Source organism: Caenorhabditis elegans, chromosome II, assembly GCF_000002985.6.
Source record: "Caenorhabditis elegans chromosome II".
Lineage (NCBI taxonomy): Eukaryota > Metazoa > Nematoda > Chromadorea > Rhabditida > Rhabditidae > Caenorhabditis > Caenorhabditis elegans.
This window is the reverse complement of record NC_003280.10, coordinates 1,273,154-1,297,989: the sequence shown is the minus strand read 5'-3', so window position 1 is coordinate 1,297,989 and position 24,836 is coordinate 1,273,154. Positions and strand designations below refer to the sequence as shown.

Genomic DNA, 24,836 nt, shown 5'->3' with positions numbered 1-24,836 from the left:
TGAAAAAAAAAAGTTATTTTTTTCAGAGAAAAATTGGAAATTGAGAGTTTGAACGAATGAACTATCAGTAATGTGATATCATGTTAACTGATAAGAGATAAAGGTCAGAAATTGAATAAATATTTACTAAAGTGTGGTTTTAAAAAAATACTGATAAGAAATTTAAATGGAGGAAGTTGAAAAAAATTGAAAAAAAATTTTTTTTTTAATTTTTAAAAAATTCCAAAAAAATAAAAACACAATTTTCTTTTTATAATAAGTTTTTTTTTAATTTTCAGGCCGTATAACTAATCTAACTAATCTCACCTATTAAAAAAACTTGAAAGAAAATTTCAAACAAAAAAATCCAAAAAAAGTTCCACCCGAATAGTTTCCAAAATCCTCTCAATTTCCAAATTGTCGATATGATTCACACAAACAAATAGAACAAAAAAATGGTTCCCTTTCCATTTTTCCCTGCGTCTCTTCAATTTTCTGTGCTCTCTCGCCAACTAGTTTCCAGGTGAACTCTCTCTCTCGTTTCTCTGCGTCTCTGCGTTGTCTAGGAGATTATTTTTGGGAATATTTGATGGAAAAGTAGAAAAATAAATTGAAATTGGTTTTGGAACAGCTAAAAAAAAAATGTTGATTAAAAAATGGTTTTTTGAATTTTTGAAAAATACTTCAGACAGTTTTTATCTCAAATTTCGTGATTTTTTTTCTTCAAATTTTTATCTGTTTAAAGTGTTTTTATTATCATTAAATTATAATTTCACACTTTGCACACATTGATCTACAAAAAAAGCGGGAATTTTTCGTCCAAAAAATGTGACGTCAGTACGCTCTTAACCATGCTAAATCAGTTGAGCAACTCTGCGTCTCAACTCCCGCATTTTTTGTAGATCTCAGTAGATCAAACCGAAATGAGACACTCTGACACCACGTGTTTGCAGCCTTATTGCATAAAATTGTGCAGTTTCGCGTGAAGCTCTCTGTGATCACGTACTCTCGAGGCTACAGTAACCCGAAAATTGGAAATTTCAAGATTCTTGAAACAAAACTCGATTTCGAGCACAGTAACCATAGTAAAGCCGAAGTGGAATAAATTTTGACACATGGTGCATCGACGGGACCATAATTTTATTTTTTTAAACCACCACTGAAAGTGTAATTATTACGTACATTTTTTGAAATAAATAACTTATTTTAAACGACCGATTTATTAATTTTCTTATTAAGTTTAATGTTAATATTATGAACAATTTCAAGAATTATTATTATTATTATTCTGGAAATTCCTGTGGTACTGTACTTCATTCTGTACACCTCGAGTGCCTTGTTGTGCTCCGTGTGCTCCAATTGGATCGTACCGACCTCTGTTCTTCCTCAGCCTTTGCTTTTCTGAAAATTGGCTCAAGTTGTACAAAATTTAGAAAAGAAAAGAAAAAAAATACAAAAATCTTACCTTTCTGTTCTTCAATTTCAGCATCAATTACGGCCGGATCCACTTGATTTAGCATTTCCAAGAGAGCTTTGTTTTTCTGATGGTCTGAAAAAAATGTAATTTAAAATTTTTTTGTTAAACTGTCTAAAAAAATTGGTTCAAAACTAACTTTTTTCCCTTGCTTCTTCTTTATTTTTTCCTCCTTTTCTGCTCTGCGAGCTGCTTGGCTTCTTCACAGCTACTTGCTCGTTCCAGGAGCTCCCAACAGTCCCCATACAGTGAGCTCCATGCACCACCTCCTGCTTCTGGTTCTGGTACTGAAAATACTGAAAATCCAAATGCTGGAAATTCTGGGGAATCTGATTCTCCTGATTTTGCTGCTGGATCCTCCACAGATTTGGTGTAGTATGGGCATTTGGCACCATAAACTCCGCGAAGACCTGCTCGTCGTGGAGCATTTCATTGAAATTTTGTCCATTCATGGTTGAGCTGTAATTTTGTTCGAAATTAGGGTCTGTAATTTTTTAAACTACAAAGTTATAGAAAAGTTATAGAAAAACGGAGATATTCGCTGTTAAAGTTCGGATAAAATGGAGTTTTGACACATGGTGCATCGATAGGGATCTACCTAACTTTGTCAGCATATAACTTGGTTAGTTTTGAAGATATAAAAATATTTTATACTACAAAGCTAAATAGAATTATATGAAAAATAATTTCACAGTTGACAAATTTTTGATAGCGGCAAAAGGAGCCGAGATATTCGCTGTTAAGGTTAGGATAAATGGAGTTTTGACACATGGTGTATCGATAGAGATCCACCTAACTTTGTCAGCGTATAACTTGGTTAGTTTAGAAGATATAAAAATATTTTAAACTATAAAGTAGTATAAAAATATGTGAAAAATAATTTTATAGTTAAAACATTTTTTCTACGGGCAAAAAGAACGAGATATAAGCTGACGTATGGTGCATCGATAGGGGGGGGGGGGCACTGGTTAACTTTGTTAGCGTATAACTTGGTTAGTTTTAAAGATATAAAAATATTTTATATTACAAAGTTGTAGAAGAATATATGAAAAATATTTTGTCAGTTAAAAAAAATTTTCTACGGGCAAAAAAAGCCGAGAGATGACCTGTTAAAGTTAGGATAAAGTGAGTTATGATACATGGTGCATCGACAGAACACTCAAAAAAACGGGACATGTTTTGGAGCAATTGAAAAAATAAAATAATACATCTGGCAATGGAAGACTGTCTAGCAGGAATATAGGTCATCTGGTGAAGAGGAGGAGATTGCTGTGTGACTGTTAAATGGTAGCTCCTGGGGACAGTAATCATTGGTCTGAAAAAGTGGGAAGATGCAGGTCAAAGATTGTTTAGGACGTTTTAGAACTAAAAAAAGAATTTGGCTGGTTTTGAAATCTTGAAATCTATTAAGTATTTAAAATCTCTAAAACTAGAAAAGTTTTCCAAACATTTCGCACTAACAAGTTGTTTTACAATATTTGATTAACACTTCATCGATTGAAAATTTTTTAACAGGACTAGCTGCTGCAAAGCTATCGCCGTTTAAAAATTACCGATACTGAAATTTTCCTAACTTCTTAACCATAAGTGTTCAAAGATATTTGATTTACATACGTTTTGTTGATATTTCATTTTTTGAAAACTCACCTTGTTCGCGAAGATACTTTCCGGTATGGTTTACGACATGGTGCATCGATGAGAATTTGATCAATTCGCACCTGTTGCCTCCAGTGAGTTCAATGTTTCATTGCTTATTTAGCAATACCCCGACACAATTCCTTTGTTCTCTTAATGCATTGGAGTGCGAGCTGTCATTGTCTCGTCAATTTCAGATGGACACCTGCAATACAACTGTGGCAATGTTCTATAAATATGTACCAAGTTAGAATGGTTTCAAATTAAATGTTAGTAGTCAAGGATGACATAGGGGTCTATTTTTGACTCGGGATCTAAATAAAAAAAACGTTTTTTTTTTAAATTTATTCTTCTAAACTTTTGGTAGCAAGTTGCCGAGTTACGAGTTGTAACTTACGACCGAGAGACATGGTGCATTGACTAGAGAAATGTTTATTGCAACAATAACTTAAAACATTAAAGCAGGCTTCGAAAAACCGAAATGAAATTCAGTACAAAATCAAAACTTTCTAAATTTAAAGATATCTACAGGTTTTGTTTGAGAAGAAAAATGTTTTCTTTTATGCTCTTTTAGAAAATTAATTAAACTTAACTGTGCTCGTTTCTAAAATTATGCCCAGAGGTAGACCCATTTACAGCTCGCGCGCAAATTTGTTTCTATCATGTTTGCTTAAAACCAGGTGAATTCAATTTATTTCTGCAGTTAGATGATGTTTTGTGCCGGATTGAAGTGGGATTACTAACACCACTTTTTGAGCAGGTGACAAACTAGAAAAGCTACACCAACAACGAAAACCCACTTGACTATAATGAGTGATATAGACAATGATACATCAACTAACACCAGTGCTATTAAAAATATTTACCTATGGTCTTTCCTGCGAGTCCTACATCCCATTGCTATATTGTATCTCATACTATTACCAATTTATGTGTATGTCCACAAAATCAACCGACATGTTCGATACATCATTTGCAACAAAATTTCAAATTCAGCTGCTTTCGAAGAAACAGGTGAAGGGCGGAAATTGGATTTTAGAAATTTTTATTCTACATCTCGTCATATCTTAGGCTCTGGGAAATATTTTTAAATGACTCTAAATTATCCCCTGAATCCGAATATCTATGTGGAAAAATTCAAAAAATAATTTCCTGTTATTATATTTGAGCTTGAAATGGCGAATTTCATTTGCTTCCCAATGACTTTTTCCAAATGCACGCCCAAATAAATTTTCCCTGGAGCGCGTTTGCTTCGTTTGATTTTCTCTATCTATTTTCAGTTCTTCCAGTTTTTCAACCATTTTCATTAATTTCTGGCTCCTTTTTTTCCAAAAAAAAAGACAATTAATTGACAGGAAGGAATATATATTTTTCAAAAAAAAAACCGATAAAAACCGACAAAAATTAATGAAAATGGTTGAAAATCTGAGAAAAATCAAATGAAGCAAACGCGCTCCAGGGAGAATATATTTGGGCGTGCATTTGGAAAAAGTCATGGGGACGCAAATGAAATTTGCCATTTCAAGCTCAAATATAAAATCAGGAAACTTTTTTTTGAATTTTTTCACATAGATATTCGGATTCAGGGGATAATTTAGAGTCACTCAAAAATATTTCCCAGATTTAGCTACTCCATCCCAAATAATGTGTGACATATACATCGAAAACAGTTTTGATGACTATTTCAACATTGAGGATTGTAGTGCAGTTTATGATATTTACGATCGAATCCTCTCCATAGTTTTGATCCCCATGTATTTATTGTATATCTTACTATTACCATTTTATATTTACGTGAACAGAATTAATCGGCGTAGAGATGAAAATGTATACATCAAAAATCGTGTTTTTCAGATATTTCACCAATTTTTCGAATTATCGAATAACTCTTAAACTTTGTACAAAACTTAGCAAAAACACATTGATCATCGTATTTGTTTATTTGTTTCAAGTTACTAAAAATTTTGAACTAAACCACGATCGCGAGTTTTCGAAACACCTACAACTTATACCATTCGATAGTGCATGTCTTAAAACGATTACTCGGTAATTTTTAGCCGAAAAACTCCAGAATCAAGCTCACGGCAAGCTCTCAAAGATCCTAAAATAGCACTGTAATGAGGCATTGAAGGGATAATTTTGCAAATTCACTTTGGTAGCTCATATCTCCGCGGATAAATTTTTTACAGAAAAGTCATCAACTAATAAGTCGTTGAACTTTTTGCAAAGAACAAGTTTGTAGTTGACAGTTTTTATCAAAAAAATTAATGTTTCAGATAGAAGCGCGTGAAGTGCGGCAACTGTTGTTACTTTTTTAATGCTGCTATTCTAATGCTTTTATCTGAAACATTAATTTTTTGATAAAAACTGTAAACTACAAACTTGTTCTTTACAAAAAGTTCAACGACTTATCAGTTGATGACTTTTCTGTGAAAAATTTATCCACGGAGATATGAGCTAACAAAGTGGATTAGGAAAATTGCTACTTTTGATCGCTCAGATAAATCGAACCACGCAGGCGCCGCTCCAAACCACGCAGGTGACTGCCCACCACGCAGGCAACGCGTCAAGACCACGCATTCAACCAAAAGCACACAGGCGACACCAAAGAACCACGCTGGCGACTTGACGGTGGGCAGCTATTGGCAGTGGCTGCAAAACCACGCAGGTGACGCCTACATACCATGCAGGCAGCCAACGTTCAGCCACGCGCGGGATTCCTAGGCCAATGGCTGCGTACTCCTCTCGGACAACTTTTTCTTCTAATTTTTTTTCCTAATTTAATGGAATTTTCCGGTTTTTTTCTTGCAAAAAGCACTTTTATATTAATTTTCAATGTCTTCATGAAACTCAATAATTGTTTTCAGGTAAATATGTCAACCCCGGCCCGAAAAACCCCGAAAGGAGGCCGAAAGCGGGGTGGCAATGGTGTGAAGAAGGAGAAACTGGAAACTGAAACGTATAGTTTCACAAAATCCCAGCTCCAACAGCTGCTCGTAAAAGCGGTAGTTTTGCTAATTATCGCGTTTTATCACTAATTTACTGTATTTCAGAACGCGAAATCGGCCAGCCACCAAGAAAATCAAGATCCAGAAGAAGAGAAAGATGAAGACGATGAATACGAGGAAGCCGGTGAAACAAGCAACACCTACCAATCGGGAATTTCGGATGACGACGATGAAAACCGGGCAAACCATCACGTCAATGGCATTTGCCCTATCCGAATATAGGAAAGGAATTGGTGCGAACTGCGCCGCATTCGATTGGTCGCTTCAACGTAAGATAAACTTTATTATTAAAAAATATAAAGCAACAATATTTCAGAAAAAACTTTCTGAATCGTTCGTTCGAACTATGGACTGGGATTTCAAAGAGCTTAGGAAAATCGCGGAAAATTCCAAGTCAAAGGAGAACAGAAGTTTGGCAGCTGCACAAATTCTCCAATTTCAGACGGTTGACATAAGAATGAAATATTAATTAAAACCATATTTTCAGATGAGCTGTGTGCATTCCAGATTTTTGAAATCTGAATCTCGAAGAACTCGGATCGATGTGGTAAGGCCCGAAGAACAACATATCTCTGTTAAATCGATAATTTTAGAGGAACATCACCGCCGAATTCGTCATCAACAATTTGATCGGGGAACCTGCCCTGAGTATTCTTGGATTAAGTGGAGGTTTAAATTCAGAAAAGCAAACGATTCGCTAAAAAAATTTTCAGAACAACATAATGTGCAGGAGATCTTCATAGCTGGACTAAAACCAATGAGATGTCCAATCGCAAGATTGATCCAGAACGCGGCAAACTTTTGGGTGGCCGCTGTAAGTTGTGAAATCTCCAGATGTAGTTAAAATAGTTCACTTTTCAGAAAATTCCTCCAGAGCTCCTCCACACCTTCAGTATCTACCCCAATTCGGTGAATCCTCAGATTCTTCCAGGAAGACTTCTCAATTGGCCTATCAGTAAGCTATTCTTGTCCAATTCGTTTCAAAACAAAAATGACGTTTTTTACAATATTCTACATATTGTATCCGGATTCGAAGGACAGTTCCCGAGTGCGGATTTTGGAGATATTTTCTCCCGACAGGTGGACCAAAAATTGTAAATACTGTTTTCTATTTGCGTTACCAAAACTCAAAAATATTCCAGCTTGAACGCACGAAGAAAGATGAGCCAGGAAAAGGTAACACCATCACACTGATCGCTCGAAGGGAAACAACTGTCTTATTCGGCTTCATTCTGCTATTAATTTTTTGTTGTTGTGTTTTTTGAGGTGTTTTTTTGTTAGAATTTCGTTTTCCTTTATCGATTTGTTTTAGGTTTCATTTGTTATTTACTTATTTGTTGGATATTTTACTCATTCGTTGATTTATTAGGTAATTGTTTGTTATTGTGGTTCTTCTTTCATAATTCTTTTTATTTTTATCTAATTTATTGCTTCTCCTTTCTATTTTGTATATTAACGCCCATCCTTCCCCAAGATTCTTAAATTTCTTCTAAACCCGTTAATTTCCTAAATATTCGACTGTAACTTTTTTTGGTATTTTTTGTTTTCTAGTTTATGAATAAACAATATTTTTGAAAAACAAATCGTAATTTGCGTTTTAGATGGTTAAACGATAGGAAGGGGAAGGAGCGGGCTGCGAACTGCCATTGCTGCAAGACCACGCAGGCGTCGCCTTCAAACCACGCAGGCAACGCGTTGAAACCGCGCAGGGACTGGCATTCTTGAGCGTGGTTTGTACGCGTTGCCTGCGTGGTTCGATTTATCTGAGCGTTACAGTGCTTCGTTACAATGCTATTTTAGGATCTTTAAGAGCTCGCCATGAGCTTGGTTCTGGAGTTTTGCCGCTAAAAATTCACGAGTAACCGTTTTAAGACATGGGCTATTGAATAGCATAGGTTTCATATGCAAGTTCGATGGACACCTTCTGATGGTTCCCTAGTAAGCCTAAGCTGAAGCCTGAGCCTAAGCTTAAGCCTAAGCCTAAGCCCTTGAACATTATGATAAAACGTTTTTCGGTGCTGATTTTCAATTAGAACATGACTAAAACTGAAAATTTATGATCCAAAAGAGAGTTTTAAAAAACGAAATCACATTGCTTTGTAGTTTAAGAGTTAAGATCATTCGAAAAACTTGTAAAAAATTCTAATTTTAGGTTTTGATATTTCCAATCACCAATGTCTTTTACAAAATGGTGATATTCACGTTGTTTGTTGTAGTAGCCAAATATATTTTTTTTATATCTTTTCAAGTGTTTGCCGTGTTACCAAATATGAGTGAAACAATGTTAGTGTGCCACGGGGCATCAAGATCTTCGGTTCCAACCTTTTTTTCCAGATATTCCTATGTTTCACTTTTTGCTTATGAATTTTGTCTGCTCTTACTTCGTGTGAACAACGCTGTATTAGATTTCTTTTTGATAATATCGCCTATCGTAAGATTCCTCGTATATTTCTTCCCGTCTACCGAAAAACCTATAACTGTAGCGAATACCCATATTTACAAAATCCTAGCGTATTTGTATGTTATCCTAATCATCAAGAACTTTTTCTTTTTTTTAATGGAAGTGATTAATGAGGATCCAGTTGTCGAATTGGAACTGACTGGATGGGAATGGATTAATTATATTCCTTACGTGAGTTTTTAACATTTTCTATTTAAAACAAACTGGAAAAAGTATTCCAGGTGCCTTTCTATAGCTTCCATGTTCTCATCTTTTTATCTGTCCTACTATACATTCCAATAATGATTAATATCCGAAAGCATTCCCATCTGGCCTCGTACCAGCAGAATCACCCACAAAGGTACATCTTCTGGCAGACAGTTGTGGTTTTTATATTTAAATCTGTAAGTTTATTTTTAATTTATTTTTAGTATTTCGTAATAAATACAGTGTTCCGTTTTCAGATGACACTTCCAATAATCATTATGTACAAGTATTTCAACTACAATAATTTTGTAAAATTGACGAGCGAGGAAACGGGAATTGAAGAGATAACTATTCCATTGGTAATTGAACTGTCTTACCTGGGATGTAACAAACGGAATGTGACTGCCGCGTTCTCTTCGTTCAAACGTTTTTTAAAAACCATTCTCGGCCTAAAATCGGCAACTGTTCAACCGCAGACGGTTGCTATATCAAGCATAAATGTTTCTAATTAGTTTATTGACCGGGGTACTATAGGATTACTTTTTATTTTATTTTAAAGGTATTGTATGTGGAGTTTTTTGTGCCTCAAAAGACAGAATAAAGTATTGATATACAAAGTCTAAATGAAAATTTGCCATAATTTGTTCAATTTTATGAGAGAAAACATTTTTTGACATTTTTGCGTTTAACGGCCATATTGATGGGCTTTTCTTGCAAACCAATATGGACAGCCTTGAACTGTATTTCTAAAATTAAAAAATTCATCAAAAAGTTTTCAACTGACAAAAAATTTAAAAATATGTGATTGAAGTTTTGTAAGTTGAACATTGGGGAATTGGACTAGTCACTGCAAAGTTATCACTGTTTGAAAATTACCGATATTTAAACTTTCCAAAGCTGTACCATTAATGGTAGTTAAAAGTTTTCAAGTGACAATGACTGCCCACAAAATATCATAACTACTTTGCCAAAATACTCTCCAGTATAATTTACGACATGGTACATCGATGGACATTTGCGTAGTTCGCACCTGCTACCCCCAGTCATATAAATGCTTACCCGACACAATTTTTTTATAGGAGTGCGAGCTGTCATTGTCTCGTCAATTTCAGATGAGCTAGCAGATAACACCTGCCAAAAACCGGTGCCACTTTCTGTAAGTAGGCACCAAGTAAGAATGGTTTCTAATAAAATGTTAATAGTAAACCGGGGAGACCCGGCACAATTTCTTTGTACTCCTCTTATATAGGAGTGCGAGCTGTCGTTGAGCACATGCAACACAACTGTGGCAATGCTCTGTAAGCATGTACCAGGTTTGGATAGTTTCCAATTAGGCGTGTGCGGCAAATCTCAAAATTTGCCGTGCATAACAAACTCAGAAAAATTTGATACTATTTGATCTTTTTTGAGCACCAAAACTACTGAATTCTGAACAAAAATCTGGTTTCTGCAGGAGTTCCGTGTAGTGTGTCAGCTTAAGCATCGAAATAACTCAATTTTGTGCCATTTGTACACTAAATTTTTAGGGACAACATCAATAGTTTTGGCCAAAATTGTATTGTCAAACGGCAAATTCGGCAAATTTGCTGCACACCCCTGTTTCCAATGTTTATTTGGGACGTTATAATATACATCTTGAACAACTTCTAGATCTGAAGGAATTTTGAAAAAGTATGAGGTAATAGAGGTATCCACCCTTCCTCAATTGGTTTAGTGTCGGCACAATTAGTTGAGTACTGCTTTGGCTGACAAACCTAAGGAGTTCTTCAAAGTGGAACTATTTTCATCTAAACCATAGTGTAAGTTACTTTGGTTTACGTATTAATGGCAATTTCATGTATTTTGTAAAGAAATTGAAGATTCTAAACCAGGGGTGTGCGGCAAATTTGCCGATTTTCCGAAAATTGCCGACTTGCCGAGCTCGGCAAATTTGCCGATTTGCCGAATTTGCCGTGCTCGGCAAATTTCGAAATTTGCCGCACACGTCAAAAATTTGACAGTACAATTTTGACTAAAACTATTGATTTTTTAGCCAAAAATTTAGTAAAACGACACAAAATTGAGCTATTTTGATGCTTAAACAGACATACTACGCGGAAGTTATTCAGAAACCAGATGTGTGTTAAGAATTCAGTAGTTTTGGTGCTCCAAAAAACATAAAAAATATCAAATTTTTCCGAGTTTGTCAAGCACGGCAAATTTGCCGAATTTGCCGAATTTGCCGTGCTCTGCAAATATTGAAAAAAGAGATTTGCCGAATTTGCCGAGCTCGGCAAATTTTGAAAAACCAGCAATTGCCGATTTGCCGAGCTCGGCAATTTTTTCCATTTGCCGCACACCCCTGGTTGAGATCTTTTTGCTACCAGTGATGGTTCACGCGGGGATAACTTTGCAGTAGTTAGTCCGATCAAAAACTGTCAACCAACCAAGTTGCCGGAATGGTTACTTGATTTTTGATTTTCATCGATTTTTTTATTTAGAAAAGTGGACAATCGAAAAACGAATTTTTTCAAATTTTACATTTCTTTGGCCAATTTCGAATAACTGCCCATTTTGTCCTTAGATCTGGTGAATAGAAGGGCTGTGCGGCAACCGAGATTTTCGGTAACCGGCAACTTTTCGGCAACCGGCAACCAGGTTTCTAAGTTTTTTTGTTGAAATTATATTTTTGGGCGATCTGGAAAAAAGTGTGGTCGTTTTTTTTCGGCAACCGGCAACTTGGTTGCCGGCCCAGCCCTGGTGCATTTCTTGCGGTTTGCGTTCTTCCGGACCTACAGCAATCCAAGTTCTTAATAATTTTGCATTTTGTCGTAATATCTGGACTTTGCGTATTTGTGGGGCTACAGTAGCCTAGAACACTTTAACAGAAAATCTTCTACCACTGCTGCTTCATTTACATAAAAACAAGTTCAATTACTTTTTCTTTGCCATTTTTGGCTCATCAGCATCGTCCGACTCCTCTGGTGGCAACGATTTCACATTTCTGAAAATTTTAATCAATATCAGTGGCCAATTCTACAAACATACGCAAGAGTGTCTTCAGCTTCATGTCTGCTCCTTTCAATTGGAGTTTTTGCCGGCGGGGTCCTAAAAATACATTTTCTAGTGAATCGCGCAATTTTAAAACTTACTGTGCAGTCGGGCAAGTCTGCGTGGACGATTTCTTAATAGGGTTTGGGCAAACTGGCGCATTTTGGGGGACTAGATCGGCCTGCAACAAGCCATTTTATTAGGTTTTCTTTGGTCCAAGAAACTCACTCTTTCATCGTCTCTAAACTTCTTTTTTGACTGACACTGGGCAATCGAGACGATCAGCAAAAAAAATGGTCCGAAATAGAGGGAAATCTGGAATTTTTCAGTTAAGTGCTGATATATTTAATAAAAATTTCCTGAAAATTAAAAAAAAAGACATACGCTCTTGAAAATAGTTGTAAACGAAAACATGTCCCATCAATTACTGCATACAAGTGAGAATTGAAAAAGGATGACTTTGAATTTTTATCTAATGGGACTTTTATAATCTAACAAAAAACGTCAAAAAACACGTATTTGTTTGTTTTTTTAAACAATTTCAATTTGATTCCAAAATTAAATTTCCACGTGAACTTCCACATAACCCTATAAATGATGACATTAACTTGTTTTTTTTGTTGTTTTGTCCAAAAATCGATCAAATTATTACGTTCTCTTCAAACGGTCATCGCTGGTATGAGAATAAAATCAATTATCAGCATGATAATTCTGCTGAAGATTGCGATTTTCGGAATTGTCACAACTTTCGTGGAATGTGGTAAGTCACTCAGTGTTGTTCATTGCGAAAATAATTCAATTTCAGATAATTTTAATGTAAACAACGTCGAATCGCTGGATCATTCAAGTCGTCGTCAGTTTGCGAGAGCTGTAAGCTCACACAATAGTGAGTTTAAAACGTTTTTTGTTTTGTTTGAGCGCATCTGCCCATCACAGGAACCGCGCAACATTGACATTGCGACTCACCTCTGCCGCACACTCCGCGCGCCCGCCACATCACATTATGAGTACTGCGGCTGACGTTTCCCGGGTCGCGCGCACTATAGCTTGTGTGCAAGAGAAAAATGCGATGGTGTGTGAGCGGCACGGTGGTACAGCAGCTAGATGAGTGCAAACGCGCTCTACCGAACAATCCCAATTTTGGCCGGTTAGGAAATTTTCAACCAAAAAATTTCTCAATAGAACCAGCCCGACGGCGGCGGGAGTCGGGCTGGAAAGTTGCGCTCTTGTGGTACGCTTGCTAGCAAACGATCGGAAATTGCGACAAGGGATGGGCGGCAAACCGACCTTTTCGCCAAATTTAGCGAATTCGGCGAATTCAGCCAATTTTCGACAGAATTTTCGGCTAATTTTCGGCGAATTCGGCGAATTTAGCCGGCAAAGTTTACATTTGTTCCGATCAGCCGCCCATCCCTGCTCGCAATGTGGGAATTATGAGTTATTTTCTTGATACACGCATCGTGTCTGGTCCACGATCGCAAAGCCCCATTGTGCCTTAGGACGCGTTATTCGCACACCGCCAATCAACCCTAAAGAACAATTAACTTTCCAGATGAAGACCCCGCAACTCTGTTCAAAAAACTACCTGCTGTTGCTCGTCTCATCACAGCCATTGCAATAATCAATGGATTCTCCGATGGCTCCATCCCCGCCGATCCAGTCATTGCGGAACTCCTGAACATTGACACTGCCAGTCTTCAACAACTGGAGAAGTTCAACAAGACGTCTGTAGATAAGTTCATGGAAAGCTTAGGGAGCGCTGTAATTGACTCACATCCGGATACATTGAAAGTTGAGCAGGCAATACTTGATATGTCCGAAGTGAAGATGGCATGGAAAAATATTGGAAGCTTAAGCAATATACCGGCAAATGATACGTTACATTCTCTGTTAACTATTGGGTCCTGGGATATATCTGGATTGAAATCATTTGATTTGAAGAGCACATTGGATATGATGGTTTCAGAAAGTTCGACAGTTTCTGATGTTAAGAAACAGCTAGCCGACTTATCTTCCTCTGTCAAGAAACTTGCGTTTCTAAACACAATGAAACCTATTATTGAGTTACTTGAAAAATGGAAGCCGATTAAACCGTTCGCAGATATTATGGAATTGTATCTAGGCGCAGGTGCGTTGTGGTACCCGCCGCCAAAACCTAAATTCACAGAAAACGCTGAAGCTGTAAATAACATATCACTTTATGCCGACAAATTGAATATTTTTGTGATGAAAGAAGTGGTTGGGTCCCCCTATTCGCAGATAATTCGGAATGTCACTGCAGGATTTGCAAACGGAATTTCGGATATTGGAATGCTCACTAGTGATTCTAAAGATCAGTGGCTGGAGAGGCTACTCAAGCCGTCGTTTCCGTTGAGTGGCGTTAGAACGTTGACTAAGCATGCTTCTGAAATGAAAAAACTGGATGATCTATGGAAACCAGTCACCACAGAAAGTCATTTTTACACGATGAGACAAGTCACTGAACTTCAACAACATCTTGGAAACTTATTGCCTCAAAATGGCATTGAAACAAGTTTAACCACCTTGAAGACGTGTCCATCAGAATCTTTTAATGCACAATTGGCAACAAACTTAAAAAATGGAGCTGTTCATGCACTATTGCTCTTGAAACAAGTAAAAGCATTGGAGTCAATTTCAAGTGTTGTCAACAGCAAGGATTTCCAAAAATACTCTAATTCTACTAATTCATCCGACATTAAAATAATGGGCAGATTGTTGCTTCCTTTAACTCAGAAGTTTAAGTTGATCCAGGACTCTGGAAGTCTCCAGGAGCATGCCGACGGAGCTCAAGGATTGATGAATTTCCGAAAAGCAAGCATTCAAACTTTGATAGATCATCTTGATTGTTTCAAAGATAACACCACAGACATGGATAAAATTGCTTCAACTGCAAGATCAGCCAAGATTCTAAGAAAATTGACGTCGGATAAAGCTTTTGCAAACAACTTCAATGATGTGTCATCTGCTGTGTCAAAGTCGTTGCCGCTTCTTGGACCGCTTCGAAAAATGGCTGAAGCCTACAAAAACGATTCCAGCTCAGAAATAAGCGAACTCAAAAAGTTGAAAGTTTTGCAAGATCTCTCGAAACCATTTGGTGATGCTGTTGGTGCTCTGATTTCTATCAAAAAGGCTAGCAGCGGAGCAGATTTTGAAACTTTTGTGAAAAACGGAGAAGCCGCTCAAAAGAACGTCAAAAGTTCAGGTACTCCTAATCAGAAGATACACTTTGAAAGTCAATTCGGAGATTTCGAGGAGACAACTCAACAAATTGAAATGTTCCTTTTCGATGTGAATTCTTGGGAAAAGTCGATTGCAGTTAAGAAGAACTCGAATCTATCCGCTTATGGGCAAATGTTCGCAGATTTGGCAATTTTCAATTCGATTGATTTGAAGTTTGAAGAAAGACTGGCGGCTACTGAAGGATTTGATGACACACAGATAGTGACTGAATTTCGAGAATCTCTCCTGAAACTTTCCAAGTTGGACCTTGAATTCTCTCGCTACAAATCTGCGCTGACTATTATGCCGGACGTTTTGAACTCTGTTGGTGCTGGCTTCAAGGGCAAAAAGCTTGATTTACCTGTCAGTGGAGGTGGAGTGAATAATGTCTCAACAAGTACACAATTTGCAATCGTTGGTGACCCCAACAGTGCTCTTAAGTGAGTTCCTTTTTAGTTTTTAAATTTCAAATTTCACTATAAATACTTGCAGGTACACTGTTACGATATTGATCATTGGCGCCGTTTTGGGAACTATCGCTTTTCTATGGTGTTGGCGTGATCAGAATTGCATCTATCATAAGCTCAGGAGACACTACTTTAAGCCAAACCACAACATGAAGACTGCTCGAGAAGTGGACCCGAACTCTCAGAAACCGGTGGCAAGTCAATCTGAACCGGAAACCGAGAGGTTTTTCATCAGCTTATTTATTTATTTTTTCGTTTTTTTTTAGGTTTGTGAAGCGAAGAGCACAAACTCTTGTTAAAACACAACCAAAGCCAGTTTCCAAAGCAGAAAAAATTGCCACAAAGCCCAAAGAGAGTGAGTTTTCACGTGTTTTTTCACAGAATTTTAGTTACTTTGTTTTAGGTGTGAAAGTAAGCCCAAAAGATGCAAAGACCAATACTGAAAGCGAGGAGACCAAGGCAGTTGAGAAGAAGAGTGAGCTGAAGGTCCAGGCTAAATAGAACTATTTTATGGAAAATGAATTTTGAAAATGGAATTCCGGTTGATTCACTGATTGAAAAGTTGGAAGTCTTACTTGTGATGTAAGAATCGAAAGTTGAAAATTCTGTTCACTTCTTTCAAGTTTGAACATTTTCGGAAGGATATATTCGGTTTAGAACAGGGGTGTGCGGCAAATGGAAAAAATTGCCGAGCTCGGCAAATCGGCAATTGCTGGTTTTTCAAAATTTGCCGAGCTCGACAAATTCGGCAAATCTCTTTTTTCAATATTTGCAGAGCACGGCAAATTTGGCAAATTCGGCAAATTTGCCGTGCTTAACAAACTCGGAAAAATTTGATATTTTTTATGTTTTTTGGAGCACCAAAACTACTGAATTCTTAACACACATCTGGTTTCTGAATAACTTCCGCGTAGTATGTCTGTTTAAGCATCAAAATAGCTCAATTTTGTGTCATTTTACTAAATTTTTGGCTAAAAAATCAATAGTTTAGTCAAAATTGTACTGTCAAATTTTTGACGTGTGTGGCAAATTTCGAAATTTGCCGAGCACGGCAAATTCGGCAAATCTACTTTTTTGAAAATTGCCGAGCTCGGCAAATCGGCAATTGCTGGCTTTTTTAAATTTGCCGAATTCGGCAAATCGGCAAATTTGCCGAGCTCGGCAAATCGGCAAATTTGCCGCACACCCCTGATCTCAACTAACAAAATGGTCAAAAATATTTGACTTACAACTTGACCCCTAAGCCCGCAAAATGACTACTTTGCCAAGATTGTGACGTCACAAATGTATTTAAATACATGTTTTTACTTGAACATATACTTGACATATACTTGAATACAGTTGTGACGTAATTTTTCTACACTTTTTAATTTTCCGACACTACTTGAATAACCCCATTAGGAAGGTTTCCAATGTTTATTTTTTGATATTATTTGGTACGTTATAATACAATAATAATAATAATAATAACTAGGTAGTAACGTTCATACTAGCATTAGCAAGAGTCTGCGGTTCAACAGTTGAAGATTCTAAACCGAATATCACCTTCAGGAAATGTTTCAACTTGAAGGAAGTAAACAAAATTGTCATATTCCGCTTGTTACATCCCAAGTAAGACATTTCGATTATCAATGGAATAGTTATCATTTCGATGGCCGTCTCATCTTCCAACCTAATAATTAGAGAATCAATAGAATAATATGCATGAAAAATGACTGATAGAATTGTGATCTGAAATAATTTTGGTTTTCTAATTTGGTGTAGGGATGTGAAAGCAAAATACTACAACTAATAGTATCAGTTTCTGAACTGAAATTCTTAAAAATTTACCAAATAATTAGTATCAGGGGTAGGTAATTGCCGTTTTAAAAGTTTTTTTTGTCGACAAACTTGGCATATTGCCGGGTTGCCATGAAATTTTCAATTCCGGCAATATGCCGATTTGCCGGAAGTGTTTAGATGTGTTCATAGAATTTGCATAATTTCCAAAAAAAATGTGCAAAACCACAATTTGCCGGTATGCCAATTTGCCGGAAATTTGAACTCCGGCAATTTTTTGATTTGCCGATTTGCCGGAAGTCAATAACTAAAAAAAAACTTACAGATTTAAAAATAAAAACCACTATGGTCTGCCAGAAGATATACCTCTGCGGGTGGTGCTCTTGAAAAGAGGGTAGATATGAATGCTTTCGAATGTTTATCAATATTGGAATGTAAAGCAATGCAGATATAAGAAGAAGAACATTGAAGCCGTAGTATGTGATCTAAAATTTATGTAAGATGAGAATAAGACTAAGTTCTCTATTATTAGGTCTCCAAATAAGTTGCGGGTCAAAAATCATAACTTTTTTCGCATTTTATCGATTTCTTTGAAACTCTGGAAACTCATGTTATCAACCATGATCTTTCATTTTAAAATGGTCTAAAAATATTTTGACCACCCGGAGTGCCCTATCTCGGAGCCAATTTTTTCAGGCATTTTTCTGATCTCGCTTCTTTGCCGCTTTGAATTGATGTTTGTGTGCGGATTTTTCTTTGTTTAGAATACATTAATAGAAAACGACAAAAGTTTGAAAAAAATTCCGTCCAAAAAAAAATATTTTTTGGTCGGTCGTCAAAACAACTTCAAAACTTTTTTTTCGAAAATTCTTGATTTTTCATACAAAAATGATGTAACCAAGTGCAAACTACTTTTACACATACAAAACATTTCAATTTAGTTCGTCACACTCAAATGATAATAGAAAATATACTTTTTTCGGAGAATTTTTCAGTTTTTCGAGTATTTCTCGAGATCCAAATTTCAAATTCAAATGTTTTGTAAGTGTAAAAATAGTTTAAACATGGTTGAATCATTTTTGTACAAAAAATCAAGAATTTTCGAAAAAAAATTTTTTGAAGTTTTCTTGACGACCGACCAACAAAAATTTTTTTTGGACGGGCTTTTTTTCAAACTTTTGTTGTTTTCTTATAATGTATTCTAAACAAAGCAGACAAACCTTAATTCAAAGCTAAAACAAAGCGAGATAGGAACAATTCCTGAAAATTAGCTCCGAGATAGGGCACTCCGGGTGGCCAAAATAATTTTAGACCATTTTAAAATGAAAGATCATGGTTGATAACATGAGTTCCCAGAGTTTCAAAGAAATCGATAAAAGGCGAAAAAACGTTATGATTTTTGACCCGCAACTTATTTGGAGACCTAATAGTAAGGCATATCAATAAATCTTACGTACATAAGAAATTCTGTATAATCTTTTGTGAGCATTTCGATCGCCAATTGAGTAACGTATGATCAAATCCTTGATTGTAAGGGTAAGATATACTAATTTAAGATTTTTATGGAAAAACGACTGTACGGATAACGAGCATTTTTCAGTGGACGGGAAGAAATAGACTAGAAATTTTACAAGTGTCATCATCATTATCAATACATGAAATACTGTATTGTTAATATGAAATGCAAACAAGCTACAGAAAGAAATAAAGTTCAACAATTTCCAATAGCTGAAATTAATGAAATTAATAAATTAAATCGTACTCCAACTAATTCCTTACAAAGGTTTATCACCCGACGGTAGGAGAAAATAATCGATAAATCCGATTATATGAGTAAGTAGCGAGGGAATAAATGTAATTTTTACCATTTTGTAAAAATAATTAGTTATTGGAAAAACTACAGCCTGGAATTTCCAGTTAGCTTGAGCCTAAAACTCTCTTCTTCAGCATACCTTTTCATCTCTCTGTCGATTGATTTTGTTTGCATAGACATAAAATGGTAATAGTATTATATGCAATACTGGGATGTATAATAACCTTGTAGAACGTGGCATAAATTTTGTAGATTCTACAATAATCATCAAAGTCAGTGGAGTTGATTTGGCAAGTGTAAGGCATATCACTGAAAGTAATATGTTTTCATGGTTAGGGGAAGTGTTGCTAATTGCATATAGTTCACCTGTTCACTTGAAGCCGGCTGAAATTTGCATGCTTGGAAAAAACGAGAATTTCAGAAAGAAATTCAAAAAGATTGAAAACGTTTTTGTCGAAAATTATTAGTTTTGCACGTTTTGCCCATTTTCGAAGTTCCTTCTGATGATATTCGTTAAAAAATAAGTTAAGACTGATAAATTTAACTATTTCTTCCAATTTCGTTCAAAAATATTGGCCGGAGAAAATTTCTTGATTTTTCTTGATTTTTTGAATTGTTCTTGAATTTTTAAATCAAGAATTCTTGATTTCTTAATTTCTTGACTTTGAAAAAGTTTGCTCTCAATACAGTTTGATCTATCAAAAATGCGGGAATTTTTTCCCAGAAAAATTGTGAGGTCAGCACGCCCTTAACCAAGCAAAACCAGATGAGATGTCTGCGTCTCACCTCCCGCATTTTTCGAAGATCAAAGCGAAATGGAACTTTCTGAATCCACGTGCAATTATCTTTTCATCCCTCTTTCGATTGATTTTGTTCACATAAATGTAAAATGGAAATAGTATAACATGTAATAAACGCACGGAGATCGTAAATATGGTATAAATTTGGTCATAAATCTCATTTACTGCTGGGCAATCCTCGATGTTGGTATAGTCATCAAGACTATCCTTGCTGTATATGCCACAAATTATGTAGAATAAAACTTCATCGCCTGCCCTACTTTTGCCGTTAACCAGTTTTCACAAAAAGCAGGTGAATTTATAAATAGTTAGTAGTTGGGGTGATATGATGTTTCACACTCCCTCGGTTGGAGTTTCCGGTTAGAATTCCGGTTAGGAATCTTAAAATCTAATACTTTGTTGTTATCGAGAGATTGGGCACCGGGCCCCGCTTGACCCATTTAATAAGCTTCCCGGTTTATAGTCAGGGTACTGTAAGACTACTGTAGGATTACTGTAGTTTTAGAAGAAATGAGCTTTGGCCATGCGAAGGGATCATGGGTTGAGGTTAGTGGAGGATTTGGTCGGGGTACTGTAGCACTACTGTAGGGGTACTGTAGTGCCAGAAAAATAGGCTAATGACTTTTGAAGTGATCACGGGATGGGGTTTTTGTGCGATTTTTTAAAAATAAATTTGTAGTTGAAACTTTTTTGATATTAATTAAATTCCTTCAGCAATGGCAGCTTATATCCCAGTTCTCATAAGTTTTATCAAAATATTTCCAATTAACAAACTACTTATTATCAATTTTTTTTATAATTTTGAAGTTGAACATTATTTAATGTTGATAAAATTAGAGTTATGACCAGAGACATGGTGCATCCGACCAGAGGGGTGGCTTTTAGTTCTAAATAACAAAAACTAGTTTTTGAAAAAAGTGTTCGAATTAAAAAAAATTTCTTTAAAAAATATTTTTGAAAATTTATTTTCCAATTTATTTTCTAACTTTTTTTAAAATTGTGTTCCTCTTCTCGTATTAAACCACATTTAACTTTATTATTTGTGTCATTTGTGTGTGTTTTTCCTACCTACCAGACACTTGAAAATAATCACTTTCAAGTGGCCCCCCCCCCCCCGGGGAGCTCCGGAGCTCTGGGGGTATCTCTCTCGTTCCTCACCAATAAATCACGTAAATCTCTCTTGATTTCTCCCATATTTTTTTGATATTACACATACGTATTATATCTATTACATCTAATTTCATTGGCATTTTATCGGATTCTTTGGTTTTTGCGGAAAAAAAAATTTTTTTTTGAAAATTTTTTTTCCAAAAACTTTTTCAATTAAAAAAAATGAAAGGATGGTATGAAACACGTGGCAATGTTAGTTTTTTTTTCAAAATATTTTGAAAATTTTGAATTAAAGAAAAATTTTTTTTTCAGACATTCTACATTTGGGAGGGTGTCCTTGCCACCTACCGCCCGGAAAACTTGGCGGTGTGCCAACTATTCAAAATTATGGAAAACGAGATTTTTGAAATCCACGTGGACTTTTCTACTGAATTTCCCGATTTTTCTATCGAAAAAATTGATTCTGAAGGATATTGGGAGTGTGTGGAAATTCGAGGGGTACTGTCCACTGGGGCTCACTTTCTGTGCCACTCTACGAGTAAAAGCCATGCGATGAGCATTTTGAAGGTGAGCTAGGAGGAAATTATTGTGAAATTTGAAAATAAAATTAAAAATTACCGCTAGAATGTTCGAAAATACAGCATTTTATTTTTAAAATTTTTTGAAATAATTGAAAAAAAAAACACTTCTTTGAATAAATATTTTCCCTTCATTTTTAAAAATTTTCATACTAAAAATCAAACTCAGCATTGCTTTTTACCCCTATGTGAGTGTTTTCCAGCCGATTTTGTACTTCTGTGCATTTTGTCGTAAGATATGGTGTATTGGTCGGTGTTTGCGTACTTCCGGAGCTATAGTAACCCAACTTTGTAATTTTTGAACTTTAAGTCTAGAAAAAAGCCCTGAGGGGTGAAAACATGAGTCATTTTCGAATTTTTAATTTAAAATGGGTTGAAAATCATTTTTAACGGATGAAAATTCAAAAATTCAATTTTAACTTGGATTTTGAAATTCTGTGCGTTTTGTCGTAAGGTTCAGTGCTTGCGTATTTTTGGAGCTACTAAAATTATATTTTCAGGTCCTTCCATCTGCAATAACTGAAATTTCCGTCCGCCTGGACCCCGATCCACTGAGAAATTGGGAAAAGCCTGAAATTAAAGAAAGAATTTCGGATTGGCAAGAAGTGTTGACGTTATTCTGTGAATTTCCGGAGAATTCAAAAATTATACTGGATTCTAATATGTTGTCATGATTTTTAATTGATTTATTGATTTTTCAAAAATAAACTACTCGGGTTTTACAGAATTATCACGTTTTTAGTGTAAAAAATTCTTGGTTTTTCAAAAATTATTTCGAAAAATTTTGAAAAAAAAAACAAATTTTTTGGAAATGTTTTCCGTGACCCCCCACAACCCTGCACTTTGAAAAAACACTCCTTGCTAATCAATAAATCCAAATCACAAAAATCGATTATTTCTCAATTGTTAGCAAATAAAAAGAGCGAAGTCGAGTCTCTATGGAAGTTGAAATTGAAGACATTGATGAAGTGGCGACGCTCACCGAGACGGATATTGTCGAGATTCAGACGAAATTGATTGAGGATCTGCAGGAGATGGTGGTCAAGGACAAGGAGAAGTAAGTGCGCTCTGATGAAAATATTGCGAAATTCTCTTGAATTTCCCGCTCATCATCGCGCGCGCGTTGCAAGAGCGCTCCAGTGTAGAAAATTGCGAAACTCGCGAGTGCGCTCTGATAAGAATGTTGCCAATTTCATGAAAATGTGACAAGAAAGATAAGAATTCTTGCTGACCGCGTGATGCAAATGCGCTCCAGTGAGAATATTGTGAAATTCTCGAGAAAATTTGAATTTCTTTCCGACAGCGGTTGTTGCAAGAGCGCTCCATCGAGAAAATTTCGAAAATTCTTCCCTTCCACGTCTTGATCTCTCCTTTGAATATTCCCGATTTGCATTTCCTATTGATTTTTTTTCTCTATTGTGTTCTGTCTGTATTTTTTCTATTATTATTTTTTGCCTGTTGTGCATATTATTTTCACGACTAAAAATCGTAATAAATTTAAAAAAAAAAAAAAATTTTGCGAAAATTCAAAAAGAGCAAAGCAAGTGTGCTCTGATGAGAATCTTGCCGGAACTTCTGAAACTACGTGTAGATTTTTGCTGCAAATGTGCTCCAACTCAAATTTCCCGCTTGTCGCGCTTTTGGTAAGTACGCTTCAATGACAAAATAGCAAATTCCTCTGAAAATGTTCAGAAATTCGAATTTCTTGCCAGATACGTGTTGCAAGTGCACTCCAATGATAATTTTTTTTGAAAATCTCTTTAAAAAATACTGACAAATTCAAATTCCCGCCTTACACATGTTGCAACTGCGCTCCGTTGAGAAATTTGCCTTGAAGCGCGATTGCAGCCTGTTAATCACGCGGGAGTTTTGAGTTTTCCATCTCAATTATGATTTTAGACACGAAAAACTGCTGAAACTCGGCGAGCATGTGCTCGATGAGCAAACTCGTCTGAGAACTCGGCTTTCCGAAGAATTTGGTGACTTTCTGAACCGTTCCAAGCGTTCGTTGACGAGAAATTTTGAGACGGCCGACGGAAATGTGTATAGTTTTGAGAAAAACCTGAGAGAACTTCTCCATTTGTACATTACCGTTCATAATCGAGTGAAGCAGGATGAGAAAGAGGTGATTTTAGCTGGAAATTGAGGGAAAATTATTGAAAAATCGATTTAGGTTGCCAAACAGGACGAATTCCTCAATCAAATCGATCGAAATGAGATGGAGCTGAAGGATTTGAGAGATAATGTGAGATTTTGAAAGGAAATCAGTGTGAAATTCGGATTCCCCCGTAAAAAATTACCCTAGAAAACTGGGATTTGCAAAATTCGGGTTACTGTAGCGCCAGAAATACGCAAACACCGAGGCTCTTACGACAAAATGCACAGATTTTTAAAATTGCGCAAAAAGTGCTGGGATAGGGGTAAAAAATGCCGGTGAACTCGAATTTCACACTTAAATTTGATTTTGGCAACGTTTTTCAAAGGTTTTCGGAGATTCCTTCTGAGACTTGGCAGAAAAGTGGAAATTTGAAATTTCGAACAGTTTCAAAAACACTAACGTTGAAATTTGAGTTTTCCGGGTTTTTCTTCTGTCATAAAAACATTTTTTCCTGCCTTCCTAGCATCAAATTGAAGAATTTGGGGTACTGTAGCCCCAAAAGTACGCAAACACCCAGGACCTTACGACAAAATGCACAGGTTTTTATAATCGCGCGAAAAGTGCCGGGATAGGGGTAAAAAAGGCAGCTGAACTCGAATTTTGTATTAAAAATTGTCTAAAATTAAGTTTAACCCCCTCATTTTCCAATTTTTCAGATCAGATCTCTTCGCTCCGAGTTGACAGTGGACGTTGGGCCAGTCTCCTCGGTAACCAGTAAAACTTCGGGAATTGAGGCCAATTTTATCGTTAAACCGTATAAGCCGCTGGAAACGGAGGTTTTTTTTTTGGTTTTTGGCCTGAAAATTTGAATTTTTTTGCAGCTCGCCACCCAAATTGTCCGTGTGAACCGGGAGCTGGAGATTCTCAAAATGCAACTCCCAAACTGTGATCATTTTCCGAATTTGATGAATCCCGTGCAGAAATTGGGTGAAAAAGTAACCGGAATGGTCATGAAAGATGTAATTTTTTTGCATAAACTTTCAATAAAACATTTTTAATTTTCAGCTCCCCGCCAAGAAGCTCCAGGACTTTTTGGACACTCTTCCCCCAATGAAACGTGATTAATTAGAACTTGAACTGTAGAAATGAAGATTTGAAATTTTTTTGGGATACTTTAA

At 36.1% G+C, this 24,836-nt stretch overlaps 7 protein-coding genes and 1 pseudogene across 10 annotated transcripts; 5 read left to right on the top strand and 3 right to left on the bottom strand.

The window, feature by feature from the left end:
- Positions 1 to 1,181: 1,181 nt before the first annotated feature.
- Positions 1,182 to 1,914, bottom strand: Y57G7A.2 (BZIP domain-containing protein). The gene is made up of 3 exons (NM_061541.8): positions 1,593 to 1,914; positions 1,445 to 1,528; positions 1,182 to 1,380 (listed from the first exon to the last, which is right to left on the bottom strand). Exons 1-3 carry the CDS (start codon positions 1,903 to 1,905, stop codon positions 1,244 to 1,246), a joined length of 534 nt encoding a protein of 177 aa, NP_493942.1. The 5' UTR covers positions 1,906 to 1,914; the 3' UTR covers positions 1,182 to 1,243.
- Positions 1,915 to 4,732: 2,818 nt separating this feature from the next.
- Positions 4,733 to 9,255, top strand: srz-64 (Serpentine Receptor, class Z; the record flags this gene model as incomplete). Its single annotated transcript, NM_061539.2, has 5 exons — positions 4,733 to 4,915; positions 8,249 to 8,379; positions 8,431 to 8,728; positions 8,779 to 8,940; positions 9,001 to 9,255. 5 exons carry the CDS (start codon positions 4,733 to 4,735, stop codon positions 9,253 to 9,255), a joined length of 1,029 nt encoding a protein of 342 aa, NP_493940.2.
- Positions 5,962 to 7,290, top strand: Y57G7A.8 (annotated as a pseudogene). Its single transcript has 7 exons — positions 5,962 to 6,093; positions 6,142 to 6,365; positions 6,584 to 6,643; positions 6,690 to 6,765; positions 6,810 to 6,910; positions 6,958 to 7,190; positions 7,239 to 7,290. Coding segments are annotated over exons 1-7 (878 nt in total).
- A 2,361-nt stretch (positions 9,256 to 11,616) lies between the features above and the next one.
- Y57G7A.3 (uncharacterized protein) lies at positions 11,617 to 12,208 on the bottom strand (the record flags this gene model as incomplete). Of its 2 annotated transcripts, none has more annotated exons than NM_001027313.2 (5): positions 11,617 to 11,726; positions 11,771 to 11,830; positions 11,875 to 11,954; positions 12,002 to 12,088; positions 12,158 to 12,208. In NM_001027313.2, the coding sequence occupies 5 exons, from the start codon at positions 12,185 to 12,187 to the stop codon at positions 11,657 to 11,659; spliced, it is 327 nt and encodes a 108-aa protein (NP_001022484.1). In that variant the 3' UTR covers positions 11,617 to 11,656. The 2 variants fall into 2 exon arrangements, with proteins under 2 accessions (NP_001022484.1, NP_001022485.1); NM_001027314.3 differs by having other exon boundaries at positions 11,683 to 11,726; positions 11,875 to 11,944; positions 12,158 to 12,187.
- A 167-nt stretch (positions 12,209 to 12,375) lies between these two features.
- Positions 12,376 to 16,018, top strand: Y57G7A.6 (uncharacterized protein). Its single transcript, NM_061537.6, has 6 exons — positions 12,376 to 12,533; positions 12,579 to 12,659; positions 13,326 to 15,453; positions 15,506 to 15,703; positions 15,747 to 15,835; positions 15,884 to 16,018. The coding sequence occupies exons 1-6, from the start codon at positions 12,452 to 12,454 to the stop codon at positions 15,979 to 15,981; spliced, it is 2,676 nt and encodes an 891-aa protein (NP_493938.2). The 5' UTR covers positions 12,376 to 12,451; the 3' UTR covers positions 15,982 to 16,018.
- A 932-nt stretch (positions 16,019 to 16,950) lies between these two features.
- On the bottom strand, positions 16,951 to 19,340 carry srz-63 (Serpentine Receptor, class Z; the record flags this gene model as incomplete). 2 transcript variants are annotated; one of them, NM_001027312.1, is made up of 5 exons in its annotated part: positions 16,951 to 17,211; positions 17,583 to 17,744; positions 18,717 to 18,987; positions 19,039 to 19,163; positions 19,212 to 19,340. In NM_001027312.1, 5 exons carry the CDS (start codon positions 19,338 to 19,340, stop codon positions 16,951 to 16,953), a joined length of 948 nt encoding a protein of 315 aa, NP_001022483.1. The 2 variants fall into 2 exon arrangements, with proteins under 2 accessions (NP_001022483.1, NP_001408255.1); NM_001421343.1 differs by lacking the exons at positions 18,717 to 18,987; positions 19,039 to 19,163.
- A 1,771-nt stretch (positions 19,341 to 21,111) lies between these two features.
- Y57G7A.11 (Immunity protein 50) lies at positions 21,112 to 22,287 on the top strand. The gene is made up of 3 exons (NM_170972.4): positions 21,112 to 21,234; positions 21,295 to 21,549; positions 22,061 to 22,287. The coding sequence occupies exons 1-3, from the start codon at positions 21,205 to 21,207 to the stop codon at positions 22,232 to 22,234; spliced, it is 459 nt and encodes a 152-aa protein (NP_740969.1). The 5' UTR covers positions 21,112 to 21,204; the 3' UTR covers positions 22,235 to 22,287.
- A 163-nt stretch (positions 22,288 to 22,450) lies between these two features.
- On the top strand, positions 22,451 to 24,821 carry Y57G7A.5 (Coiled-coil domain-containing protein 96). The gene is made up of 6 exons (NM_061536.4): positions 22,451 to 22,617; positions 23,460 to 23,685; positions 23,734 to 23,805; positions 24,375 to 24,494; positions 24,540 to 24,677; positions 24,724 to 24,821. Exons 1-6 carry the CDS (start codon positions 22,499 to 22,501, stop codon positions 24,781 to 24,783), a joined length of 735 nt encoding a protein of 244 aa, NP_493937.1. The 5' UTR covers positions 22,451 to 22,498; the 3' UTR covers positions 24,784 to 24,821.
- The last annotated feature ends 15 nt before the right edge of the window (positions 24,822 to 24,836 follow it).

Excerpts from the sequence above, each read along its gene's own strand:
- Y57G7A.6 (NM_061537.6), top strand. The coding sequence starts at position 12,452 with ATGAGAATAAAATCAATTATCAGCATGATAATTCTGCTGAAGATTGCG. Across the intron at positions 15,454-15,505 it reads GACCCCAACAGTGCTCTTAA|GTACACTGTTACGATATTGA; the intron begins GTGAGTTCCTTT and ends AAATACTTGCAG. Across the intron at positions 15,704-15,746 it reads TCTGAACCGGAAACCGAGAG|GTTTGTGAAGCGAAGAGCAC; the intron begins GTTTTTCATCAG and ends GTTTTTTTTTAG.
- Y57G7A.11 (NM_170972.4), top strand. The coding sequence starts at position 21,205 with ATGAAAGGATGGTATGAAACACGTGGCAAT. Across the intron at positions 21,235-21,294 it reads GGTATGAAACACGTGGCAAT|ACATTCTACATTTGGGAGGG; the intron begins GTTAGTTTTTTT and ends TTTTTTTTTCAG. Across the intron at positions 21,550-22,060 it reads ATGCGATGAGCATTTTGAAG|GTCCTTCCATCTGCAATAAC; the intron begins GTGAGCTAGGAG and ends TTATATTTTCAG.
- Y57G7A.2 (NM_061541.8), bottom strand. The coding sequence starts at position 1,905 with ATGAATGGACAAAATTTCAATGAAATGCTCCACGACGAGCAGGTCTTC. Across the intron at positions 1,529-1,592 it reads AGAAGAAGCAAGGGAAAAAA|ACCATCAGAAAAACAAAGCT; the intron begins GTTAGTTTTGAA and ends CATTTTTTTCAG. Across the intron at positions 1,381-1,444 it reads TGAAATTGAAGAACAGAAAG|AAAAGCAAAGGCTGAGGAAG; the intron begins GTAAGATTTTTG and ends GCCAATTTTCAG.
- Y57G7A.5 (NM_061536.4), top strand. The coding sequence starts at position 22,499 with ATGGAAGTTGAAATTGAAGACATTGATGAAGTGGCGACGCTCACCGAG. Across the intron at positions 22,618-23,459 it reads GTGGTCAAGGACAAGGAGAA|ACACGAAAAACTGCTGAAAC; the intron begins GTAAGTGCGCTC and ends TTATGATTTTAG. Across the intron at positions 23,686-23,733 it reads TGAAGCAGGATGAGAAAGAG|GTTGCCAAACAGGACGAATT; the intron begins GTGATTTTAGCT and ends AAATCGATTTAG.